General features: G+C 35.0%; 1 protein-coding gene across 1 annotated transcript in view; it reads right to left on the minus strand.

The window, feature by feature from the left end:
* DMD (dystrophin) overlaps nt 1-18270 on the minus strand; it is a 2517447-nt gene that overhangs the window by 1323117 nt on the left and 1176060 nt on the right. The window contains exon 41 of the mRNA XM_012638704.1: nt 17999-18171. Coding sequence (XP_012494158.1) covers nt 17999-18171 — 173 coding nt within the window. The remainder of the gene's footprint in view (nt 1-17998; nt 18172-18270) is intronic.

Here is an 18270-nt window from a genome sequence, read left to right on the forward strand (position 1 = left end):
TGTTTATACATTTCATGATTGATATACATCTCTAAAACGAAAGGCACTATGAAGTAGTACATACTGAGGCCAGTGAAAATCTAAATGCTCCCCTTTAGCTATGCTGTGATCTATTTCTTGTTATATCCAGAAACAACGGGACTGGAAGTAGTTCTAGTGCTTTTAATGCCAATCTACAATTTAATTTCCTTTGTGACCTTTGAAACATCACCATTATAAAAGTTCTACCTTTCCTAATGCCCTAGATTTGCCACAGGTATTCCCTTATTAAGAAACCAACCAAAGCAAAGCAAAACAAAGCAAAATCCTTAACATAATTTGCAATCCTCTTTCTTCTCAGTAAAGAAATGATTTTCATTTAACTTTACTTATCTCATTTTTCTGTGTTCTTCAACCTTAAAATACTTCAAGCCTTGCTCATCTCTCTCTTTAACTTTCTTCTTTATACATTTCAAATGCTTTCTTCTTTCTTTTTCTGTCATCTATTTGGGTCTTCTAGATCTCTATTTTTATTATTCTTTGTGCTACCATTCCCATTCAGAAACAAAAAAAAAATATTCATATGGCAGAGAATTCTGATTATGAGTTAAAATTAACTTATGAGTAAAATTTATCTTCATTCATTTCTAGTGAGAACTAATTTATTCTTGTCTTCCCTAGAAATATTCTCAGAATTGTGTTTTTGGTATTCTAGGAGTTTAACTGTGAAAATGTTGGAATCAGTAGAGAATGCCTAACCAGCATTGTGCATGAAGTCAGCTGATCCCAACAAGTCATGAAGGCCTCCAGGGATTCTGTGATCATAGAAAAGTAAATCATAATCTTAACTTTTCCTTTGAAACTAAAAATAATAATGTTGGATAATTTCCAGAAGACTTGGAAAAGTATTGGCACAAAAACAAAATTTTCTTAAATTAATCCTTTGAAAATAATCCCAAATAATTTCGATATTAGAGATAGAAAAAGACAAATTCAAGTCTTTTGTGTCATTCAAGAATTCGGCTTAAGCAGGATTGTATCTATGACCTTTAATGTCTAGTTCCAATCTGTCACTAACTGGTGCGAACCACACTTAAAAAAAAAAAAAAAAACGCCTAAGTCTTTTTTTAAATTGTAAAGTAAGACTCAATAATTTACAGAGCTAACCAAAGTTGAGTACATAGAAATAACAAAGGTAAACATCAGTGAAAGAATAAACAAACAAGTCAGTAAGGTAGAACCAAAAAGATACAGCCACACAAGCAAGACAATGTAAAAGCTTAGCGTAAGTAAGGATCTGGAGGAATGCAGCAGTCAGAAAAGTAGCATTAATAAACAGAAGAGTAGGGAAGTACAGTAGTCCTTATTAGGGAAATAATGTCCCTCCCCCACATTGTAGTAGATCCAGTTGGAGCTTCACTCATTCTCTGGGGCCTTGACCCTCCCATGTGCTCTGGTTGATGTCCAACAGCCACTAACTACATGTCTTAATCGAGGACTTCTTTGAAGCAGAAAAAGCAGCTACGACCACATGCGAATCAGGTTGGAATTACTTTAAAAATGGAATTAATACCCTGACACCCTGATCTGCCCTTAAAACATGAATAGTAAGAGTTGGAATATAAATATCGCAGGTCTTGCCCCTTTTCTAAGGTACCTCTGAGACATGTGTTTTATGCTTTCCCAGACTTTCTCCATGGAATTGTGCTCTAGTCCCTCTTAGTGGTGGTTGGCTTGATAACGTACTCTTTACTAGCTGTTTCTCCCCATTTCTCACAACCCCACTGGTCTACCACAGCTCCCAAATAAACTATTTGAACTCAAATCCTTGTCTCGGGATTTGCTTATGGAGGAACCCAAACCAAAACAGTATTAATGCAAGAATGTTTATTATTAAGACCAAAATCAACACTTAAGCATGGTTAGTCTGATCGCATAGATAGAGTTAAGGAAAAGCACTTAACTGGACTGGAAAGTCCATGCATGCTTTTGAAAAATGAGGCATGTACCCTTTTTATGACAGAGAGTGAGTGTAATGGGACACACAAAGACCTAGTACAAGGACAGAGAATATTTAATGAATTATTATACACCGATTAATATTACAATTCAAAGGATATGCCTTTATGAAATTAAACTCTTCATGTAAATAGTTAAAACAATCTCCAAGCATTGAATTCTAAATAAGTATAAAATAGTTATTACCAAAATGTTGTATCTAATCAAAAATAGGTTTTTATTTTGTTTTGTTTTTCCCATAATCTTAAGCCACTGAAACATAAATTTGATGGAGTCCTTTCCTCGTCATTGAATTCTGTGGATTTTTCTTTTAGTTGTGAGTAAAGAATGTTTTCCTTTTGGAGATGCTGGCTTAGATTAGAAAAATGCTTTATTGTGTGTATTGCAAACCTACTTATTTACCGCAGCTAGACAGAGACTCCTTCTTACTTTGTCATGCAGCTGCTTGTTTTTAAACAAATTTTGCCAAGAGACATAAACCAGATGGTCTTCTTCAAGGGTATACTGTGAGCCGTGATAGTCAACTTATGGTAGTTTCAGGCAGCAGACAGCTGGGTATGGAAAGTCATGATGCTATTTGGAAATTCAACTACCAAGTGTGCTGAAGCACAAGGAGACTCTCAAGTTGGTAAATAAAACTGTGACTTAAACTTTGTTTCTATATTCTCTATTTTGAGGGGGCTGTAACTTTCTGCTTTATATAATATTACATTGTTTTTGCTAAAACAGAAGTACGCCAACACATTGGATTAGAGAAAAAAATTGTGGAAAAATGGATTCGGAATACATTTCCAAGTGGGATCAACAAGTTATTAGTTCGGCTTTCTCACAGAGTTGTATGTGTTCTGTCAAAAATGCTTAATTAATACTGTAATACTGGTGTAGTATTCTAAACTGTTGTTCCCAATTGTATTTTGTAGTAGTGTTATACATCCACACTCTTGACATGGCTTCACAGAGGGCAGAATGTATTTCTCTGCCCCTGGTCTTTGCACTTGCCATGTGACTTGCTTTGACCATTGGAGGTAGATGGAAAAGACAGTGTGCTGGTTACAAATCTATGTCTTGAGAACCATCACATGTTTCTGCTTGCCCTTCTGAGAACTTCAGAACTTGGCCATGGAGGGTATGCACCAGGTATCTACTGCTGTTCCAGCTTGGACCCCAGAATAAGACACATGGATCAAACCAACTCTGGCAACCTATATAGCCCAAGAGGCTGAAGCAGAGTTTACTCAGAGTAGCCCTGTGAATATGGAGATAATTACTTATTAATATGTTTGGGTGAATTTGTTACACGGCATTGTTGTGACCATAGCTGACCAGTATTGGCAGACATTGGTAAAGGCCTATGAATAGCTACCTTGGGTCACTCCTACATTACTAGGAAACAGGAAAAAGAAGATGAGATAAAAATGAGAGTCGGCATCTATGTTTTTATCAGGGTGCTACTACTTGATGAAGGTACTCATAAAAATTACAGAATCACATCTCTCATTACCTCAGAATTTCTTTAAAACAAAGGGCATAGAATGGCCATCCTTAGTTTCTAAGTGCTAGGCTGTATTTTTGAATATTAGGTAAAGACAAATGAAAGAAAGAAAAAAATAAAGCATTTCAAGAGAAACTAAACAGACAAAATTTACCATTTTGTAAAAAAAGATATTATAGCTTAATTTTATTAAACTACACAAATTACTCAAAGGCTGAGAATTTTTAAAAATCCATCTAAACTGTCATTGTTTTAAATAAATATCTAAACATTCTAGGATACCACACAGGATATTTTAAGCCTTGTTATTTAAAGCAGAAATCTCTCAAAAACCACATCTTTGGCTTGTAATGGGCTGTTTTCCCTTGAGGAAACTGATGTTTTCAAGAGGAATTTGAGACTCTCCATGGAAAAACTAAAACTAAAAAGAAAATAATTTTTGTGAAAATTGGCCTTAAAGGCAAGAATTTGCAATTCTCATAAACAAATTTTTAAAAAGTGTTAGAATTTGGTAATTGTGACAAACTTCCCCCCAGTATAGAAGGTAAAACAAGCAAACAAGCAACCAAGTAAACTAACAACCTTCCACCAGAATGTTCTGTTGACTTTAGTGGCTAATGAGTATATTTTTCTCTATGAGAGACTGTTTATGTCTCTCAAATATCCTAGTCAGAATAAAATATCAAAATCCCAGATTTTTTCATATATTGTAATATCCATACCTAAAAGTCATAATTTGGCCTTATTACAGCAAAATGAAAGTAAATATGGGGACATTTACCCTACATTAATATTTTATTGAATAAACTATGATGAAAATGTAGTTCCTGCTAACCAAAGAGTTTCTCAAGAGGCTTATTATTCCAAAATATTACAATATTTTAGTGAGATGCTTATCATTTACATTTAAGGGCTTATCAATAAAAATTAACATGTATTAAGCAGCTACCATGGAATCATACTATGTTTAGCTTGGGGATAACAAAAGCTGTATGGCACAGTTTCTGCCCTGTAGGAATAAAAACTCTACTGAATGGTACAGAGTTGCACACGGCGATGTAAGACATATAAACTTGTGATAAGAACCTGTAAGAGAAATACATGAATGCAAAGTTTGAAAAACCCAGAGAATGGAATGATTGATCAAGACGGTGGGGGCAGGGGGATTCCAAATGGTGACATTTGTGCTGGGTCCTGAATGATGAGTAGGACTTTGCTAAAGAACAAGTTAGGGCTCCTCAAACACTTCAGAAGTTCCCTTACCACGTGGCTTTGCTAAGCATCTTGTAATCACAGTCCATTTCTTCTACTGACATTGGACATGAAGTTACCACCTTCTAAATTTGAAACTTCTTAAGGCACTGTGGTTTTAGATACAAGAGTTCAAGAAAGTTTTTATATGTATTTATATTGGTGCTACTGAAGAATAAATAACATGTGGCAGAGAGAACACAATTTTTGAATGTAAGGAACCCTATCGAAATGCATTGGAGGCAGGGGATGCAGCTGAAAATAGTTCATAATTCAGGTCAAAATAAAGATCTGGCAAATACTTCTTGTATGAGCTTAAGAAAACTATTTATTCTCTCTAGAACTCAATTTCTTCATCTGTAAAATAAGATTCTCCTGAGAATAAAATGAAGTATGTAAGGCTCTGAATCCATGTCTGGTGCTTAGGTGTTACAAAACAAAACAAAACAAGAAACAAGTTATTTTATCTTACGCAATGTCCATCTTTCATGTCCAGAAAAGAGGATGTCCTTAAATTGTCAGTACATTTTATCATTTTATCATTATGCTTAGATCTTTGTTTTATAGTGGTCATTCATGGAGTTAGCAAACTAAACTTGCTAACTAGCATTATCTAACATATGTAACTTATGACACCACTGTAGTAAAAGATAGGGTAGGGAAGCGTTATCCCTGTACGCACATAGGGAATATAAAACCTAGGAGCACTATGACAACCAAGTTCTTCATCTCTCTCCTTTCCCAAGAAGTGGCTTAGGTCAAGTTAGACAAAATTTGATTAATGAGAAATTGTTTTGAGAATGTGGAAACATAGAAAAGTGGGTACCTAGGGACATGATGAAAACTTCTATTTTTATATTGGCAGAGTTCAGGAAGCCAGAGTAAGATGCTAGCTGAATCAGAGTTAATAAAGTTATGAAAGAAAAGAGGGAGGGATCAAACCTAGACATAGCTAACCTTTTTATATTTTCCTTGGGGCTGCTTAAAAAATAAACAAAGCACTCTTTGTCTATATATATGTTGAAGACTTAGCTCTCTTTCAATATTCATTTATAATTTTTTATAACTAAACGGTTTTTAGCAGAGAACATACAGAATAAATATATTTCCCAGCCTCCTTGCAACTTAGGCGTGGCCATGTGACTGACTTCTGGCCAATGAAGTACAAGTAGAAATATAATGTGGTAACTCCCAGTAAACTTTCCTAACAGACAATTGACACACACCCTTTGCCCTTTCTCCCTACCTTCTTCCATCTTTCTTCTTGGAATGTGGATGTGGTGAGAGCTCCATCTTGTAACATGTGGATAATAATCTACCATATAAAGATAGCTGGGTACAAAGCAAGAATGAGCAGAACCACCATACCTGCCTTGGCTATATATTCCCAGGTTTTTCCAGGAGAGAGAAATATACTTCTGTCTTATTTCAGGCATTGTTACCTTGGGCCTCTATAACTCTCAGCCAAAGTCAAATTATAATTGATAAAATAAAGAAAGTTTCTAAGAAAATTACATTTAGCACAGTTTTGTTTTATAGTAACATCTTCAAAAACTCATATACACCAGGTAGAGAAAAAAAAAAACGCATATTGAGAGACAGGAAATTTCTGACATTATAGAGTCAAAAAACACACCATGAGTAAATTTGAATCATGGCATTAGCTCCAAAATGAGGTTAGTCATATAGACATAAAATCTGTTTCTATATCAGAGCCCTTTTCCTTTGACAATAACAGAAATACAAGTTTATTTAGATAACCAACAAGCAAATATAGTCCCCTTGTACATTGAAGAACTAAAATCATCTATGGCGAAGAATGGAAATGTGTGTATACAACTACCCTGGGAAACAAAAATGTTCAATTACTTTGAAGTAAAATATTTAAGATATTGATCTATAGTTGACTCTGAGATTATGTGAATTTTTATATCTAGTCAATTTCTTATCTGAAGCAAGTTTTAAACTAACCTCTATGTGAACTAGAAAGATTTATAAGAATCTGAAAATGTTGGAAGATATAAGGCAAATGATCCTATATGAAATGGTGATCATAAAAAGCAAATCACTGTGCAACTCTTAAGTGCTTTGAACTAGCAATAGGAACATACAGAAGATAAGCTGATGGGCAGAAACAAACTTCTATTTAATGCATTTCAAAAAGCTCCTTCATTTAATAAATATAACAGATTCCGTTCATTCAATTTTTTCACCGCCTGCTCTCGATGACTAAGAATGCGGCATAAATTATATTTATAAGTAAACAAGTAAATACAAATCAAGGCTAGTTTAGGTATCTAATTTAAATGGTACACTGTACTGAATGGTTCATGTTTGAAAGCATTTCAAAAAATCACAATTATGGGATAAGAAAATTGTTTGTTGATGATTGGTTTGTTTTAAGGAAATCTTTTGATGGTCAATGTACTCAAATTAAATACCACCTAACACCAACTATATGGGGTTAATCCTTTGCAGTTTAAAGCTTTGCTTCTGCTGGTAAAAGTCCCATGTAATTGGCATCAATAGTCAAATCATACAATTCATTTTGGGCTGCTGGGTAGAAACAAAAGCTCCTCTATTTGGCTCACAATCACTCTCTCAGTGGTATGCAAAGTGCAATGACTGGCCAGTAAAAGATATTTACAATAGCGAGGGATTAGTTTAGATTATACATGGCCTTGGCAGAAATATAAACACTTGAACAGAGCAGCATGAAATAGAAGGTAGTATAGGCAGAGAAGTCAAGCCCTAAACTGAAATATGCAAATGGATACATAGAGATGGCATAAAGGATAATATAGAGGCTAAGCTTGGTGAAGGGAGATTACAAAAAATGACAGGTTAGTAAGTTATTTGTTTTTCTCAAAGTTTACAATGATTTATTTCTGGCATATGTAGCATGTTGATACTGTCAAATTATAGTTTTCATCACCATCATTATTGTTAAGTAGTATTGATTACCCATGTGTACTCTACTGAGCATTGTACAACGAAGCAAAATTAAGGTGGTTTCTGATATACAGGACCTAATAAAATAAATCAGACCAATCAATGTAGACCAATATAGGAGAGCAGATAGTGAACAAGATACTTAACTGGAGAAAAACTTGAAAGTTAAGAATAAATTTTTAAATACTTTCAGTGTTTGGGTGAATTCATAAGTGAGTCTGTATGTCTGTTTATAAGAATGTATCTTGCTACATCTAATGTGATAAGTTCTCCATTGTTTTTTTTCATAGATAGCTAATTTTTAAAAATGAATTGTATCAAATTAGTCATTTAATAAATAATGATTTTCGAAAAAGATCTTGAGGATGAAAACCAAAACAGAAGCCTTCTCCATATACATTCATTTCAACAGTTCAAAAAAGTGGGACATAAGTAGAAAATTTTACATTTTCCTCAATCTACCACATCTCTCTCTACATCATCCATATGACCAAATGAATGGATTTCCTCTCTTCCAGTCAGTAAAACATTGATTGTGGAATAGGATATAAATAACTTTCCCATGTTTGGGACGTGTTTTTTCTTACCCCTCACTTCTTAATTCTACTAAGCTCAGAAACTAACACAATTACTTATTCACACATATACATACATACCTGGCTGGGGAGGGAGGAAGGAAGATCCAATCTTGCAGAAAAATCTTCAAATATTGTACCAACTAATTCTAAGACTGTAACGTTACCTTTCCTAAGTTGTCAGCATCCTGTATGTGCTTATCATGTATCTTCCCAACAACCCGTGGCATTGTGACAAATAGAAGAAGCCACTAATGCTGCTATAGCTGAATGTCTCATTTATGAACAAATAATTCTGGAAAATCTCCCAGATTATGCATCTGTCCCTTTAGCTTCCACTTTAGAGGATAAAATTGTATCGTGATGACATGAGGATTAATATACTATTCTATCCCTCTGTGGGTAGTGGGGTTACTTCCCTCACCTTGACATGAGAGAAAAATATTTATTGAATGCCTCAGTAGAAAAATTACAACTGAGATAGCAAATGTTTATGAGAATCTGGCATTAGGAAGGGGTTTGCAGAATTGCGTGCTTGTTCCCTAGCGTCTGAATACAGAGATGATTAAGATATTTTCTCTTCATATCAGATTTCTTTGATTTCTACTCCTGTTTTCTCTCCTTTCATTTTTTTGATTGTCTAATTTTTATTCATGCTGTACAATGGTAGCTAGAGTCTGTGAGTGCTCTACTGCTGTGGGCTCGGCACTAAGGGAACTGAACAATGGAGAAATCCCTGGGGAAGCAACTCCCAGCTCTCCCACCCTCAACATCCTATTGATCTGTGGCACCGTGGTCCCAACATGATGGTGATACATTTGGAAAAGACTTTCTCTGAAGCCTACAGACTTATCTGACAATCTTTACTGGGCAATGATAAGATGTTCTGGGGTCCATGGTGAAATGCTAAAAATAGAACAATGTAGTCTGCTTTTCCTAAAGCTATACCTTCATTTAAAAATAAAATTCTGTTGCTACATTGACAAGAACTAGAAAGGAAAAGGAATTTAATAAACTCAATTAGAAATGAAAGAGGAGAGGCCACTACAGACATCACAGAAATACAAAACATTATCTTTGAATACTATAAAAATCTATATTCCCCAAAACTACAACACGTGGAGGAAATGGACAAATACCTAGGAACATACAACCTTCCTAGGCTCAATCAGGAAGAAATATAATTCCTGAACAGACCAATATCAAGCACAGAAATTGAAGCAGCAATTAAAAATCCTCCAACGTATAAAAAGTCCCGAACCAGATGGGTTCACACCTGAATTTTATGAAACTTACAAAGAAGAACTCATACCTGTATTGCAGAAAGTATTCCAAAACATTGAGAAAGATGGTATCCTCCCCAACTAATTCTATGAAGCCAATATCACCTTCATACTAAAGCCAGCAAAGGACACAACAAAAAAAAGAAAACTACAGACCAATATCCCTCATAAATATAGATGAAAAATTCCTCAACAAAATCTCAGCAAACCCAATCTAACAGCACATCAAAAAAATAATTCATCATGACCAGTTGGGCTTTATCCCACAGATGCAAGGTTGGTTCAACATACACAAATATATAAATGCAATTCACCACACAAATAAAAGCAAGAACAAAGACCATATGATTCTCTTAATAAACACAGAAAAAGCTTTTGATAAAATCCAGCATGGTTTTATGAAAAACTCGTAACAAAATAGGCATAGATGGGACATACCTTAAAATTACTAAGGCCACATATGATAAACCCACAGCCAATATCACACTTAATGGGGAAAAATTGAAAGCATTCCCACTTAGAACTGGAACCAGACAAGGTTGCCCACTACCTCCACTTCTATTCAACATAGTGCTGGTAGTCCTTGCCAGAGCAATCAGACAAGATAGGGGAATTAAGGGTGTCCAAATGAGGACAGAAGAAGCCAAACTCTCATTCTTTGCTGATGATATGATATTCTATCTAGAAAATCATAAGGATGCAACCAAGAGACTCCTGGAACTGATAAACAAATTCAGTAAACTCTCAGGATACAAAATTAATGCACACAAATCGGTGGCACTCATATATGCCAGTGACAGTCCAGCCGAAAATCCAGTCAAAGACACAATACCTTTCACAATAGCATCAAAGAAAATTAAATATATAGGAATATATTTAATTAAGGAGGTGAGAGACCTCTATAGGGAGAACTATGAAACACTGAGAAAAGAAATTGTAGAAGATGTAAACAGATGGAAATCCCTACCATGCTCATGGATTGACAGAATTAATATTGTTAAAATGTCCATACTACCTAAAGTGATCTACAGAATTAATGCAATCCCTATCAAAGTAACATCATCATTCTTTACAGATCTGGAAAAAATAATTCTATGCTTCCTGTGGAACCAGAGAAGATCTCGTATAGCCAAAGAAATCTTAAGCAAAAAGAACAAATTGGCAGGCATCAGTCTACCAGACTTCAAGCTATACTACAAGGCTATAGTAACCAAAACAGCACTGTTCTGGCACAAGAACAGAGATATAGACCTTTGGAACAGGACTGAGAACCCAGATATAAAACCATCCTCGTATTGTCATCTAATCTGCGACAAAGCAGACAAAAATATACATTGGGGAAAAGAATCTCTATTCAATAAATGGTGCTGGAAAAACTAGATAACCACATGCAGAAGACTGAAACTGGATCCCCACCTCTCACCTCTCATAAAAATCAACTCACAATGGATACCAGACTTAAATCTAAGGCACGGAACCTTACGAATTCTAGAAGAAAATGTTGGGAAAACTCTTAAAGATATCGGCCTAGGCCAAGAATTTACGAAGAAGACCCCCAAAGCAATCACTGTGGCAACAAAAATAAATAAATGGGACCTGATCAAATTCGAAAGCTTTGCACAGCCAAGGAAACTATCATTACAGCAAATAGACAACCTACAGAATGGGAGAAAACATTTGCATTCTACACATCCAATAAAGCGCTGATAACAAGAATCTATGTGTAATTTAAGAAAATCCACAAGAAAAAGATCAAATAACTCCATCAATAAATGGCAAAGGACATGAACAGAAGTTTTTCAAAAGAAGACAGAATAATGGCAGCAAACTTATAAAAGAGTGCTCAACATCTCTGATCATTAGGGAAATGCAAATCAAAACCACAATGAGATATCACCTAACTCCAGTGAGAATGGCCTTTATCAAAAAGTCCCAAAACAACAAATGCTGGCATGGATATGGAGAGATTGAAACACTCTTACACTGCTGGTGGGACTGCAAATTAGGACAACTCCTGTGGAAAGTAATTTGGAGAGATCTCAAAGGCTAAAAATAGAAATACCATTTGATCCAGCAATCCCACTATTAGGCATCTGCCCAAAGGAAAAAACAACATTCTATAATAAAGACATCTGTACTAGAATGTTTATGGCAGCACAATTCACAATTGCAAAGATGTGGAAACAACCCAAGTACCCATCAATACATTAGTGGATTAATAAAATGTGGTACATGCATATCATGGAATACTACTCAACTACAAAAAACAATGGTGAACTAGCACATCTTATGTTATCCTGGATAGAGCTTGAGCCCATCCTTTGAAGTGAGGTATCACAAGAATGGAAAAACAGCACCACATGTATTCACCATCAAATTGGTACTAACTGATCAACACTAAGGTGCTCACATGGTAGTAATATTCACTGGCTGTTGGTCAAGTAGGGGAATGGGGGTGGATAAATTCGCAACTAATGAATGCGGAGTGCACTGTATGGGGGATGGGCACACTTGTAGCCCTGGCTTTGGTGAGGCAAAGGCATTATATGTAACCAAAATGTTTGTACCCCCATAATATTCTGAAATAAAAATAAATAAATAAAAATAAAATTCTGAATTTAGTCCCTGTACTTAAAAAGGTATATATTTATTATTTTAAAATGTAAGTATAAATTTCATTCCAGTCCAGCGTTTACATAGAGAAGTGTACACATTACAAGTATCTAGTTCCATAAGCTTTCTTAATGGAAATATATCAGTGCAACTACCATCCAGATCAAGAAACAAAACATTAGTCAGACCCCAGAAACCTGCTTCGGCCCCTGTTAATCACAACTCCTCATAAAGGTTGATACCATCCAACCTTTAACCCCCAATATGACTATATTTGAGTTTCATATAGATGGATTCGAACAATATATATTCTTTTATTTTGACTTCTTTTATGTAACGTGGTGTTTAATTTTTTTTATTTTTCAATATTTTATTTATTTTATGAAGAATCATTGGTAAAATAATTTGATTTTTAAATGCCTTATACTGCTTTCCCTAATTTTTTGAGATTTTCTTTTGCTCTAGAAATACAATATTATAGGACTCAATACTCTTGGTCTCATGTCTATTTTAAAACATATCTGAAGCTCAGAATCATCTTGAATTTAACTACTTATATGGATGGATGAGTCACCCTAAAATTTCTGACTAAATGGAATTCCAAGAAGGAATACTGATTTTAAAATATCACTTTCTTCATGACAGATCAGAACCTTGTTGTTACACAATAATGCCATCTTATGGCTGCACAGCAATTTGTAGTCTAGAAACTGCTTTCATTTTTATTATCTCATTTTAACTGTATTATCCTCTTGGCTTTGGGGAGTAATTTCCTGAAAGTGACACAGATTCATAAATGGCTTGAGGTATAGTAAAGATGGTATCAAAAAGAAAGTAAAGACAATAGAACATAGCACCTGACACTTAGTAGGCCCTTCTTAAGTGTTTTTTGAAAGAAGAAAAGGGCTTTGTTTCTCTAATATTAGATAAATATTATGTCAATTCTTTATTTTTACATTTTTTTCTACAGGTATATTTTATCAAAATTTAGTAACCCACCAAAAATACATGAAAATATAATTTAGCAGTAATATTAATTTTCCAAAAATTTAAATATTGATCTTGCATATATGTTTGTCTATCCATAAGTTCATAGTGTTTGTGGATTTTAACATTGACTGTGTTGATTATTTATGAACTATCAGAATTTCCATGGAAAGGAGCTGCTTTTAATATTTTGATAATTTGTAACTTGAGTTACAAATTAGGAAATTCTATTTGCTAGAAGACAATGTATAGAAGTAGGTCTCTTAGATAATGAGTAAGTAGTCACAAATCAGTCTGGCTATTAATTCTCTTCTTGCCCTTACCTAAAGAGTAATGTCTATTCTACTTTATGACATTTAATAAAGGTGAGTTTTATAATTATAACATTCATGAATTTGGTGATGAATGACGGTCTCAGAATTTATGTCTTAGGAGTGCTGAGAATCTAATGCATTTCCTCTTATTTGTAATTTATTGTGAATAAAATATGCAAACCAATTAGAGATAAATATTTAAGTGAAAGAGAAATATGCAGATATGCTTGGGTAAGTCACTTAACATCTTTGAGATTTACTTCTCTACCCTATAAAATAATGAAACAGAACAAAATCACTAAGGTATTTTCTAACTGTAAAAAAATCCTTTGTTATAAATTATTAACTATAGCTAATACTTAGTTTATTGTTCAGCAAATATTTATATCTTTTCCCCTTCCACTATAGGAAGAGGCTACTTTCCCGTTCTATTTATGTCAGTCTTGGCCATGTGATTTGCTTTGGCCACGGACTGTGAATGGACTTCACAGGAGCACCGGCCATATGTGCTCTTAGGATGTTAGGCTTGGTGCATTCTTTGGTGATCTGTTATGAAAGGAGCATGCCACTAACCATTCATTGTAAACCCAGAGTAAAGACATATGTAACAGGCTTTAATCCAACATGCATCCAGGAGCCTAGCTCAGCTAACCACATCTTGAAGCAGAGCTTCTCAACCATTCCCAGCTTGAATCAGCTAAACTACAAGCAACCAAAGCATCCAGAAATGCCTGATATTTTAATACATTGAGTTTTAAGGTGATTTATATCATAGTTTTATTGTGGTAATAGCTGATTAATACTATCATACATATACCATATATGAAAAAATAGCAATGTAGCCCTTCTTACTGGTTCAAATGTATTTTGGCTTAAACTCAAGTTGGCTTATTTAAAAAATTAGGACATTTTTTTTGAGAACCCAACATGAAGGTGATACTGAACATTTTTGTATTTATAAATGCATAGCTTCTAAATGTCTCCTAGGGTTCAAGTATATGCCATAGCATGGGACTTGGTAGGACACAAGGCCCTGACTACCACTACAGTGAAGAACTAATTCCAGCTATTTATTTTCCCTGACTCCTGTCAGGTAGAACCTAGTGATACAACCTAAACCTTCCTTTTAACAGGAGTCATCAATTTATAGCCCACCAGAAAAATTTGGCCACCTATCTTGGTAAACAAAGTTTTATCAGAACAAACCATGCCTATATGTTTATGCACCATCTATGGTTTCTCTCAGTCTATAAACAACAGATTTGAGTAATTATGACAGAGACTACATGGCCTGCAAAGACTAAAACAGTCGGCAACTGTTCCCTTTATAGAATAAAAATAAAAAACAAAAAAACCTCTCTACTAGATCCTTCTGTAAGAGACCTTAATTGTAGAGTGAGTGACACAAAAAAGAAAGAATAATTTAGATACATTTTGGCAGTGATAGTAGCAAGTAATGTCTGGGTACAATGCCGCTCTTGATGCAGCAGTGGACCATAGCCATGGCAGCAAAATAATTCAAATTTACCTTGTGGTTTGATGATGGATGTGTTTCTAGACACCTGGCCTGGTCTTCTTTGATAGTTTCTGCCCATGGTTAAACCTGGCTCTCAGGCTTCCCCATTGATTCCGTGAGTTATCTGATATCGTTCTGGCAAATAATATAATTCTACCTAAGGTAACCAGTATAATTTCTATTAGTTGTAACTCAGAATCTTGAAAAGTCCATAGATCTTGATTTATTCCTGGGCCTGAGTAAGATGTTTCCATTCCATTCCCCAGGGATCTTGTTCTTGCCCTTATACATAGCTCGTATCTATCAACCCTTATTTTACTGGCTGGTTGTCCATTTTCTCCCCAGGACTAGAAAGCAGAGACTGAATCTAATTCACGTCTCTGTGGTGTTCAGGAAAATTTGAAAGAGTAGAGGAATGAATTAATAGGTGTCAAAACTATCAGGGCCATAAGATCACCATTTTCATTATCAAAAATGCTGACTTTGACTGCTTATCATGTATAAGCAATACACTAAGCTCTCTACATGCTTTGTATCAACTAATCCTTATAACAATCCTATGACTTAGATTCTATTCTTATCTCATTCTCTAGATAAAGAACTTGTGTAGCATAAGAGTTAAAAAATCTTGCTGAAGGACACATAACTAGACAGCAGCAAAACCAGTATCCCAAAACATGTTAGAACTCTAGAGCCTGTGCTCGTAAGCAATTACTTAAAACAGTTTTTTTTTAAAATCTAAGACTAGACTAAAAGTCATAGAAAATTTAACAGCTCCTGACCAATTCATAGAGAAGGTCAATTGGAATAAAATTAGGATCTCTTTCAGCCTCTGGATAAGGAAGGAGTGGATCTCCTGGGATTAGAGACATTCTGTCCTTTGCCAGAAATAGAAAAGACCTCAGATTTGGGGTGAGATTTCAGGTACCCTTTCTGTAGAATAGCATTAGTGCTTCTGCTTCTTTTAAGTCTAGAGTTGAAGGTGAATTGAAAGGGAAATGTCTGTGTGACCCTGTGAGAAGGGAATGAATGCCTGTTTCATTGGCCAAAAAATGACTTATAAGTGAAGTGGAAGAGAAGCCTCAAAAAACAGAAAGTGCTTCTTCTACTTTAGTGCAAGACTGGTAGGTACAGAATCACAGTAATCACTGGCTACCCAAGAAACCCCAAAGGTTCTCAGGAGATGGTGTGTGTGGCCTAGAATTCTGGGAGAAAACACTGACTGAAAGAAGACAACAGAGAAACGATAACATCTCAACAGTGGAATGAGCACCCCAAAAGAGAGTGATGGAACTGACTTCATTGGAGTAGGCTGCAGAGGTGCATAGTGACTTAGTGGGATACTGAGAGAAAGTGTACTATGGTGGCAATATAAGTCTGTATTTGCAGTATATACACAGGTTGTTGAGTTTCCTTTCCTTTATAAAGCCTGGCTTTGGATACCTGGGACCAGCTTTTGTCACATAAGTTGGGATAAACCTATTAGACCATCCAGTGGAGAAATATTCTCAAGTTTCTGGGAGAAGGCTTGAGTCCAGACACACTGAACACCCACCCACTTTATGTTTGGCACTATATTAGTCCTGAGCATCTCACACAAAATAAACATAGCCCATGCCTATTTGGAGCTTGTGTGAGAGGCAGAAAAGTAAGCAAATTCATTACCATGTGCTAACTTCTAGGAGTAGGTCATATTGGAGCATAAACTCTACATGGTAGCACCCAAGTCAAAACATCTGCAAATACATAAATGATTTACTGATATTATATTACATTAAATGGTAAAAAAACATCCTAGTTTCCAGATGTTATGATAAACTTATAGTTTTAAGATTTCCAGAAGGATATAACATCTCAGGGGAGACCTGAAGGACAGGTAGGCCAGAGGGGGGTCACAAAACACTTAGGGATCTGCAAACCAATTTCATACTGCTAGAGCAGAATTTCAAGAGGCAGTAGGCTAAGAAAAAAGGAATAAGCAGTGAGGTTGACCAGATAATTATGCTCAATTAAGAAGTCAGGATTTCATTCTGAGGGGAATGAGATTACAGTACTGAAGTTCTTACACTTCAGAAAAATGATGGTGGATGAAAGATATTTGAGAACAAAGTGGGGCGAATCATTAGAGGCAACTGAGATTAATGCTAGAAGTCTCTGTTTAGGAGCCTAATGTAGTAAACTAAGAACTAAAATAGAAGTAAGGATGGTTAGAAATGGACAGATGTGAGAAATACTATGGGGGATCCCTGTAATTATTAGACAAATGATTTGATTTCCTCTCAGTATAACTAAGAAGCCTACCTTGAGACTACAGAACTTTAAAACAAATTGTTTTAAGCTATTAGAGAACTTCATTACTTTTAACTGAAAAATGTAAAAGAAAAAATAGTCTACTTTCTTGTGATGTGAGAGTAAAGATTGTATGTGAATCCCCTCCAAATATTACTTCAACAGCTAAATATTTTAATTAAGGTAAGAACAAAAACATAATTTAAAATAAACAAATTTCCCACAGCAAAAAAAAGAAAAGTGTGTGTGTGGTGGGGATTACTGCAACATGTGAAGCATCATTCTCTAAAACAAAAACAATGATTGAAAATCAACTTTTTGTTGATAGGTTGTATTTTAAACACATTAACCTAAGTATCAAACTGCTATAATTATATAGGACAATAGGACACAGACTAAAGACATACATTTTATAGTGTACAATTGTTTATACCATCTCAATTAAGTGACCAAACCTGTTTTGTCATTACCTAAAATTTTAGAGGATGATATAATGCTCCAACATAATGCTACATTCTGTACAGAATAATTTCTAGATTTCAGCTCATTTGTCTGAACTGTTCATCATTATCTGTTCTCACTCTACTTACTTTTTCCAACGATGGTAATACTTCTCCCTCTCTTTATCCCTATCTCTTTTTTCCATGTAGGGTATTGAAATAAATTGCAGAGTTCCCTGAAAACAAATCATTTGTATAGTCAGTCAGTAAAATGAAAGTGTTACCTACCCTTGTCGGTCCTTGTACATTTTGTTAACTTTATCCCATTGGAAATCAAGCTGTGAGAGAGCTTCTTGTAACTTCGCCCTTTCCACAGGTGTGGCACTTTGCAATGCTCCTGTCTTCTTGTTGTGAATAACGTCAATCCGACCTGAGATTTGTTGCAGATTGTCTTTTATATTCTGTAATATTGAAATTTTAGAACAAGAAAAAAATGAATCAGCTGTCTATGAAAAGAAAAAAAGAAACATACAAAACCCAGAACTAACAAGTAGTCTTGC

This window comes from Propithecus coquereli, unplaced genomic scaffold (genome assembly GCF_000956105.1).
Source record: "Propithecus coquereli isolate 6110/MARCELLA unplaced genomic scaffold, Pcoq_1.0 Scaffold132, whole genome shotgun sequence".
NCBI lineage: Eukaryota > Metazoa > Chordata > Mammalia > Primates > Indriidae > Propithecus > Propithecus coquereli.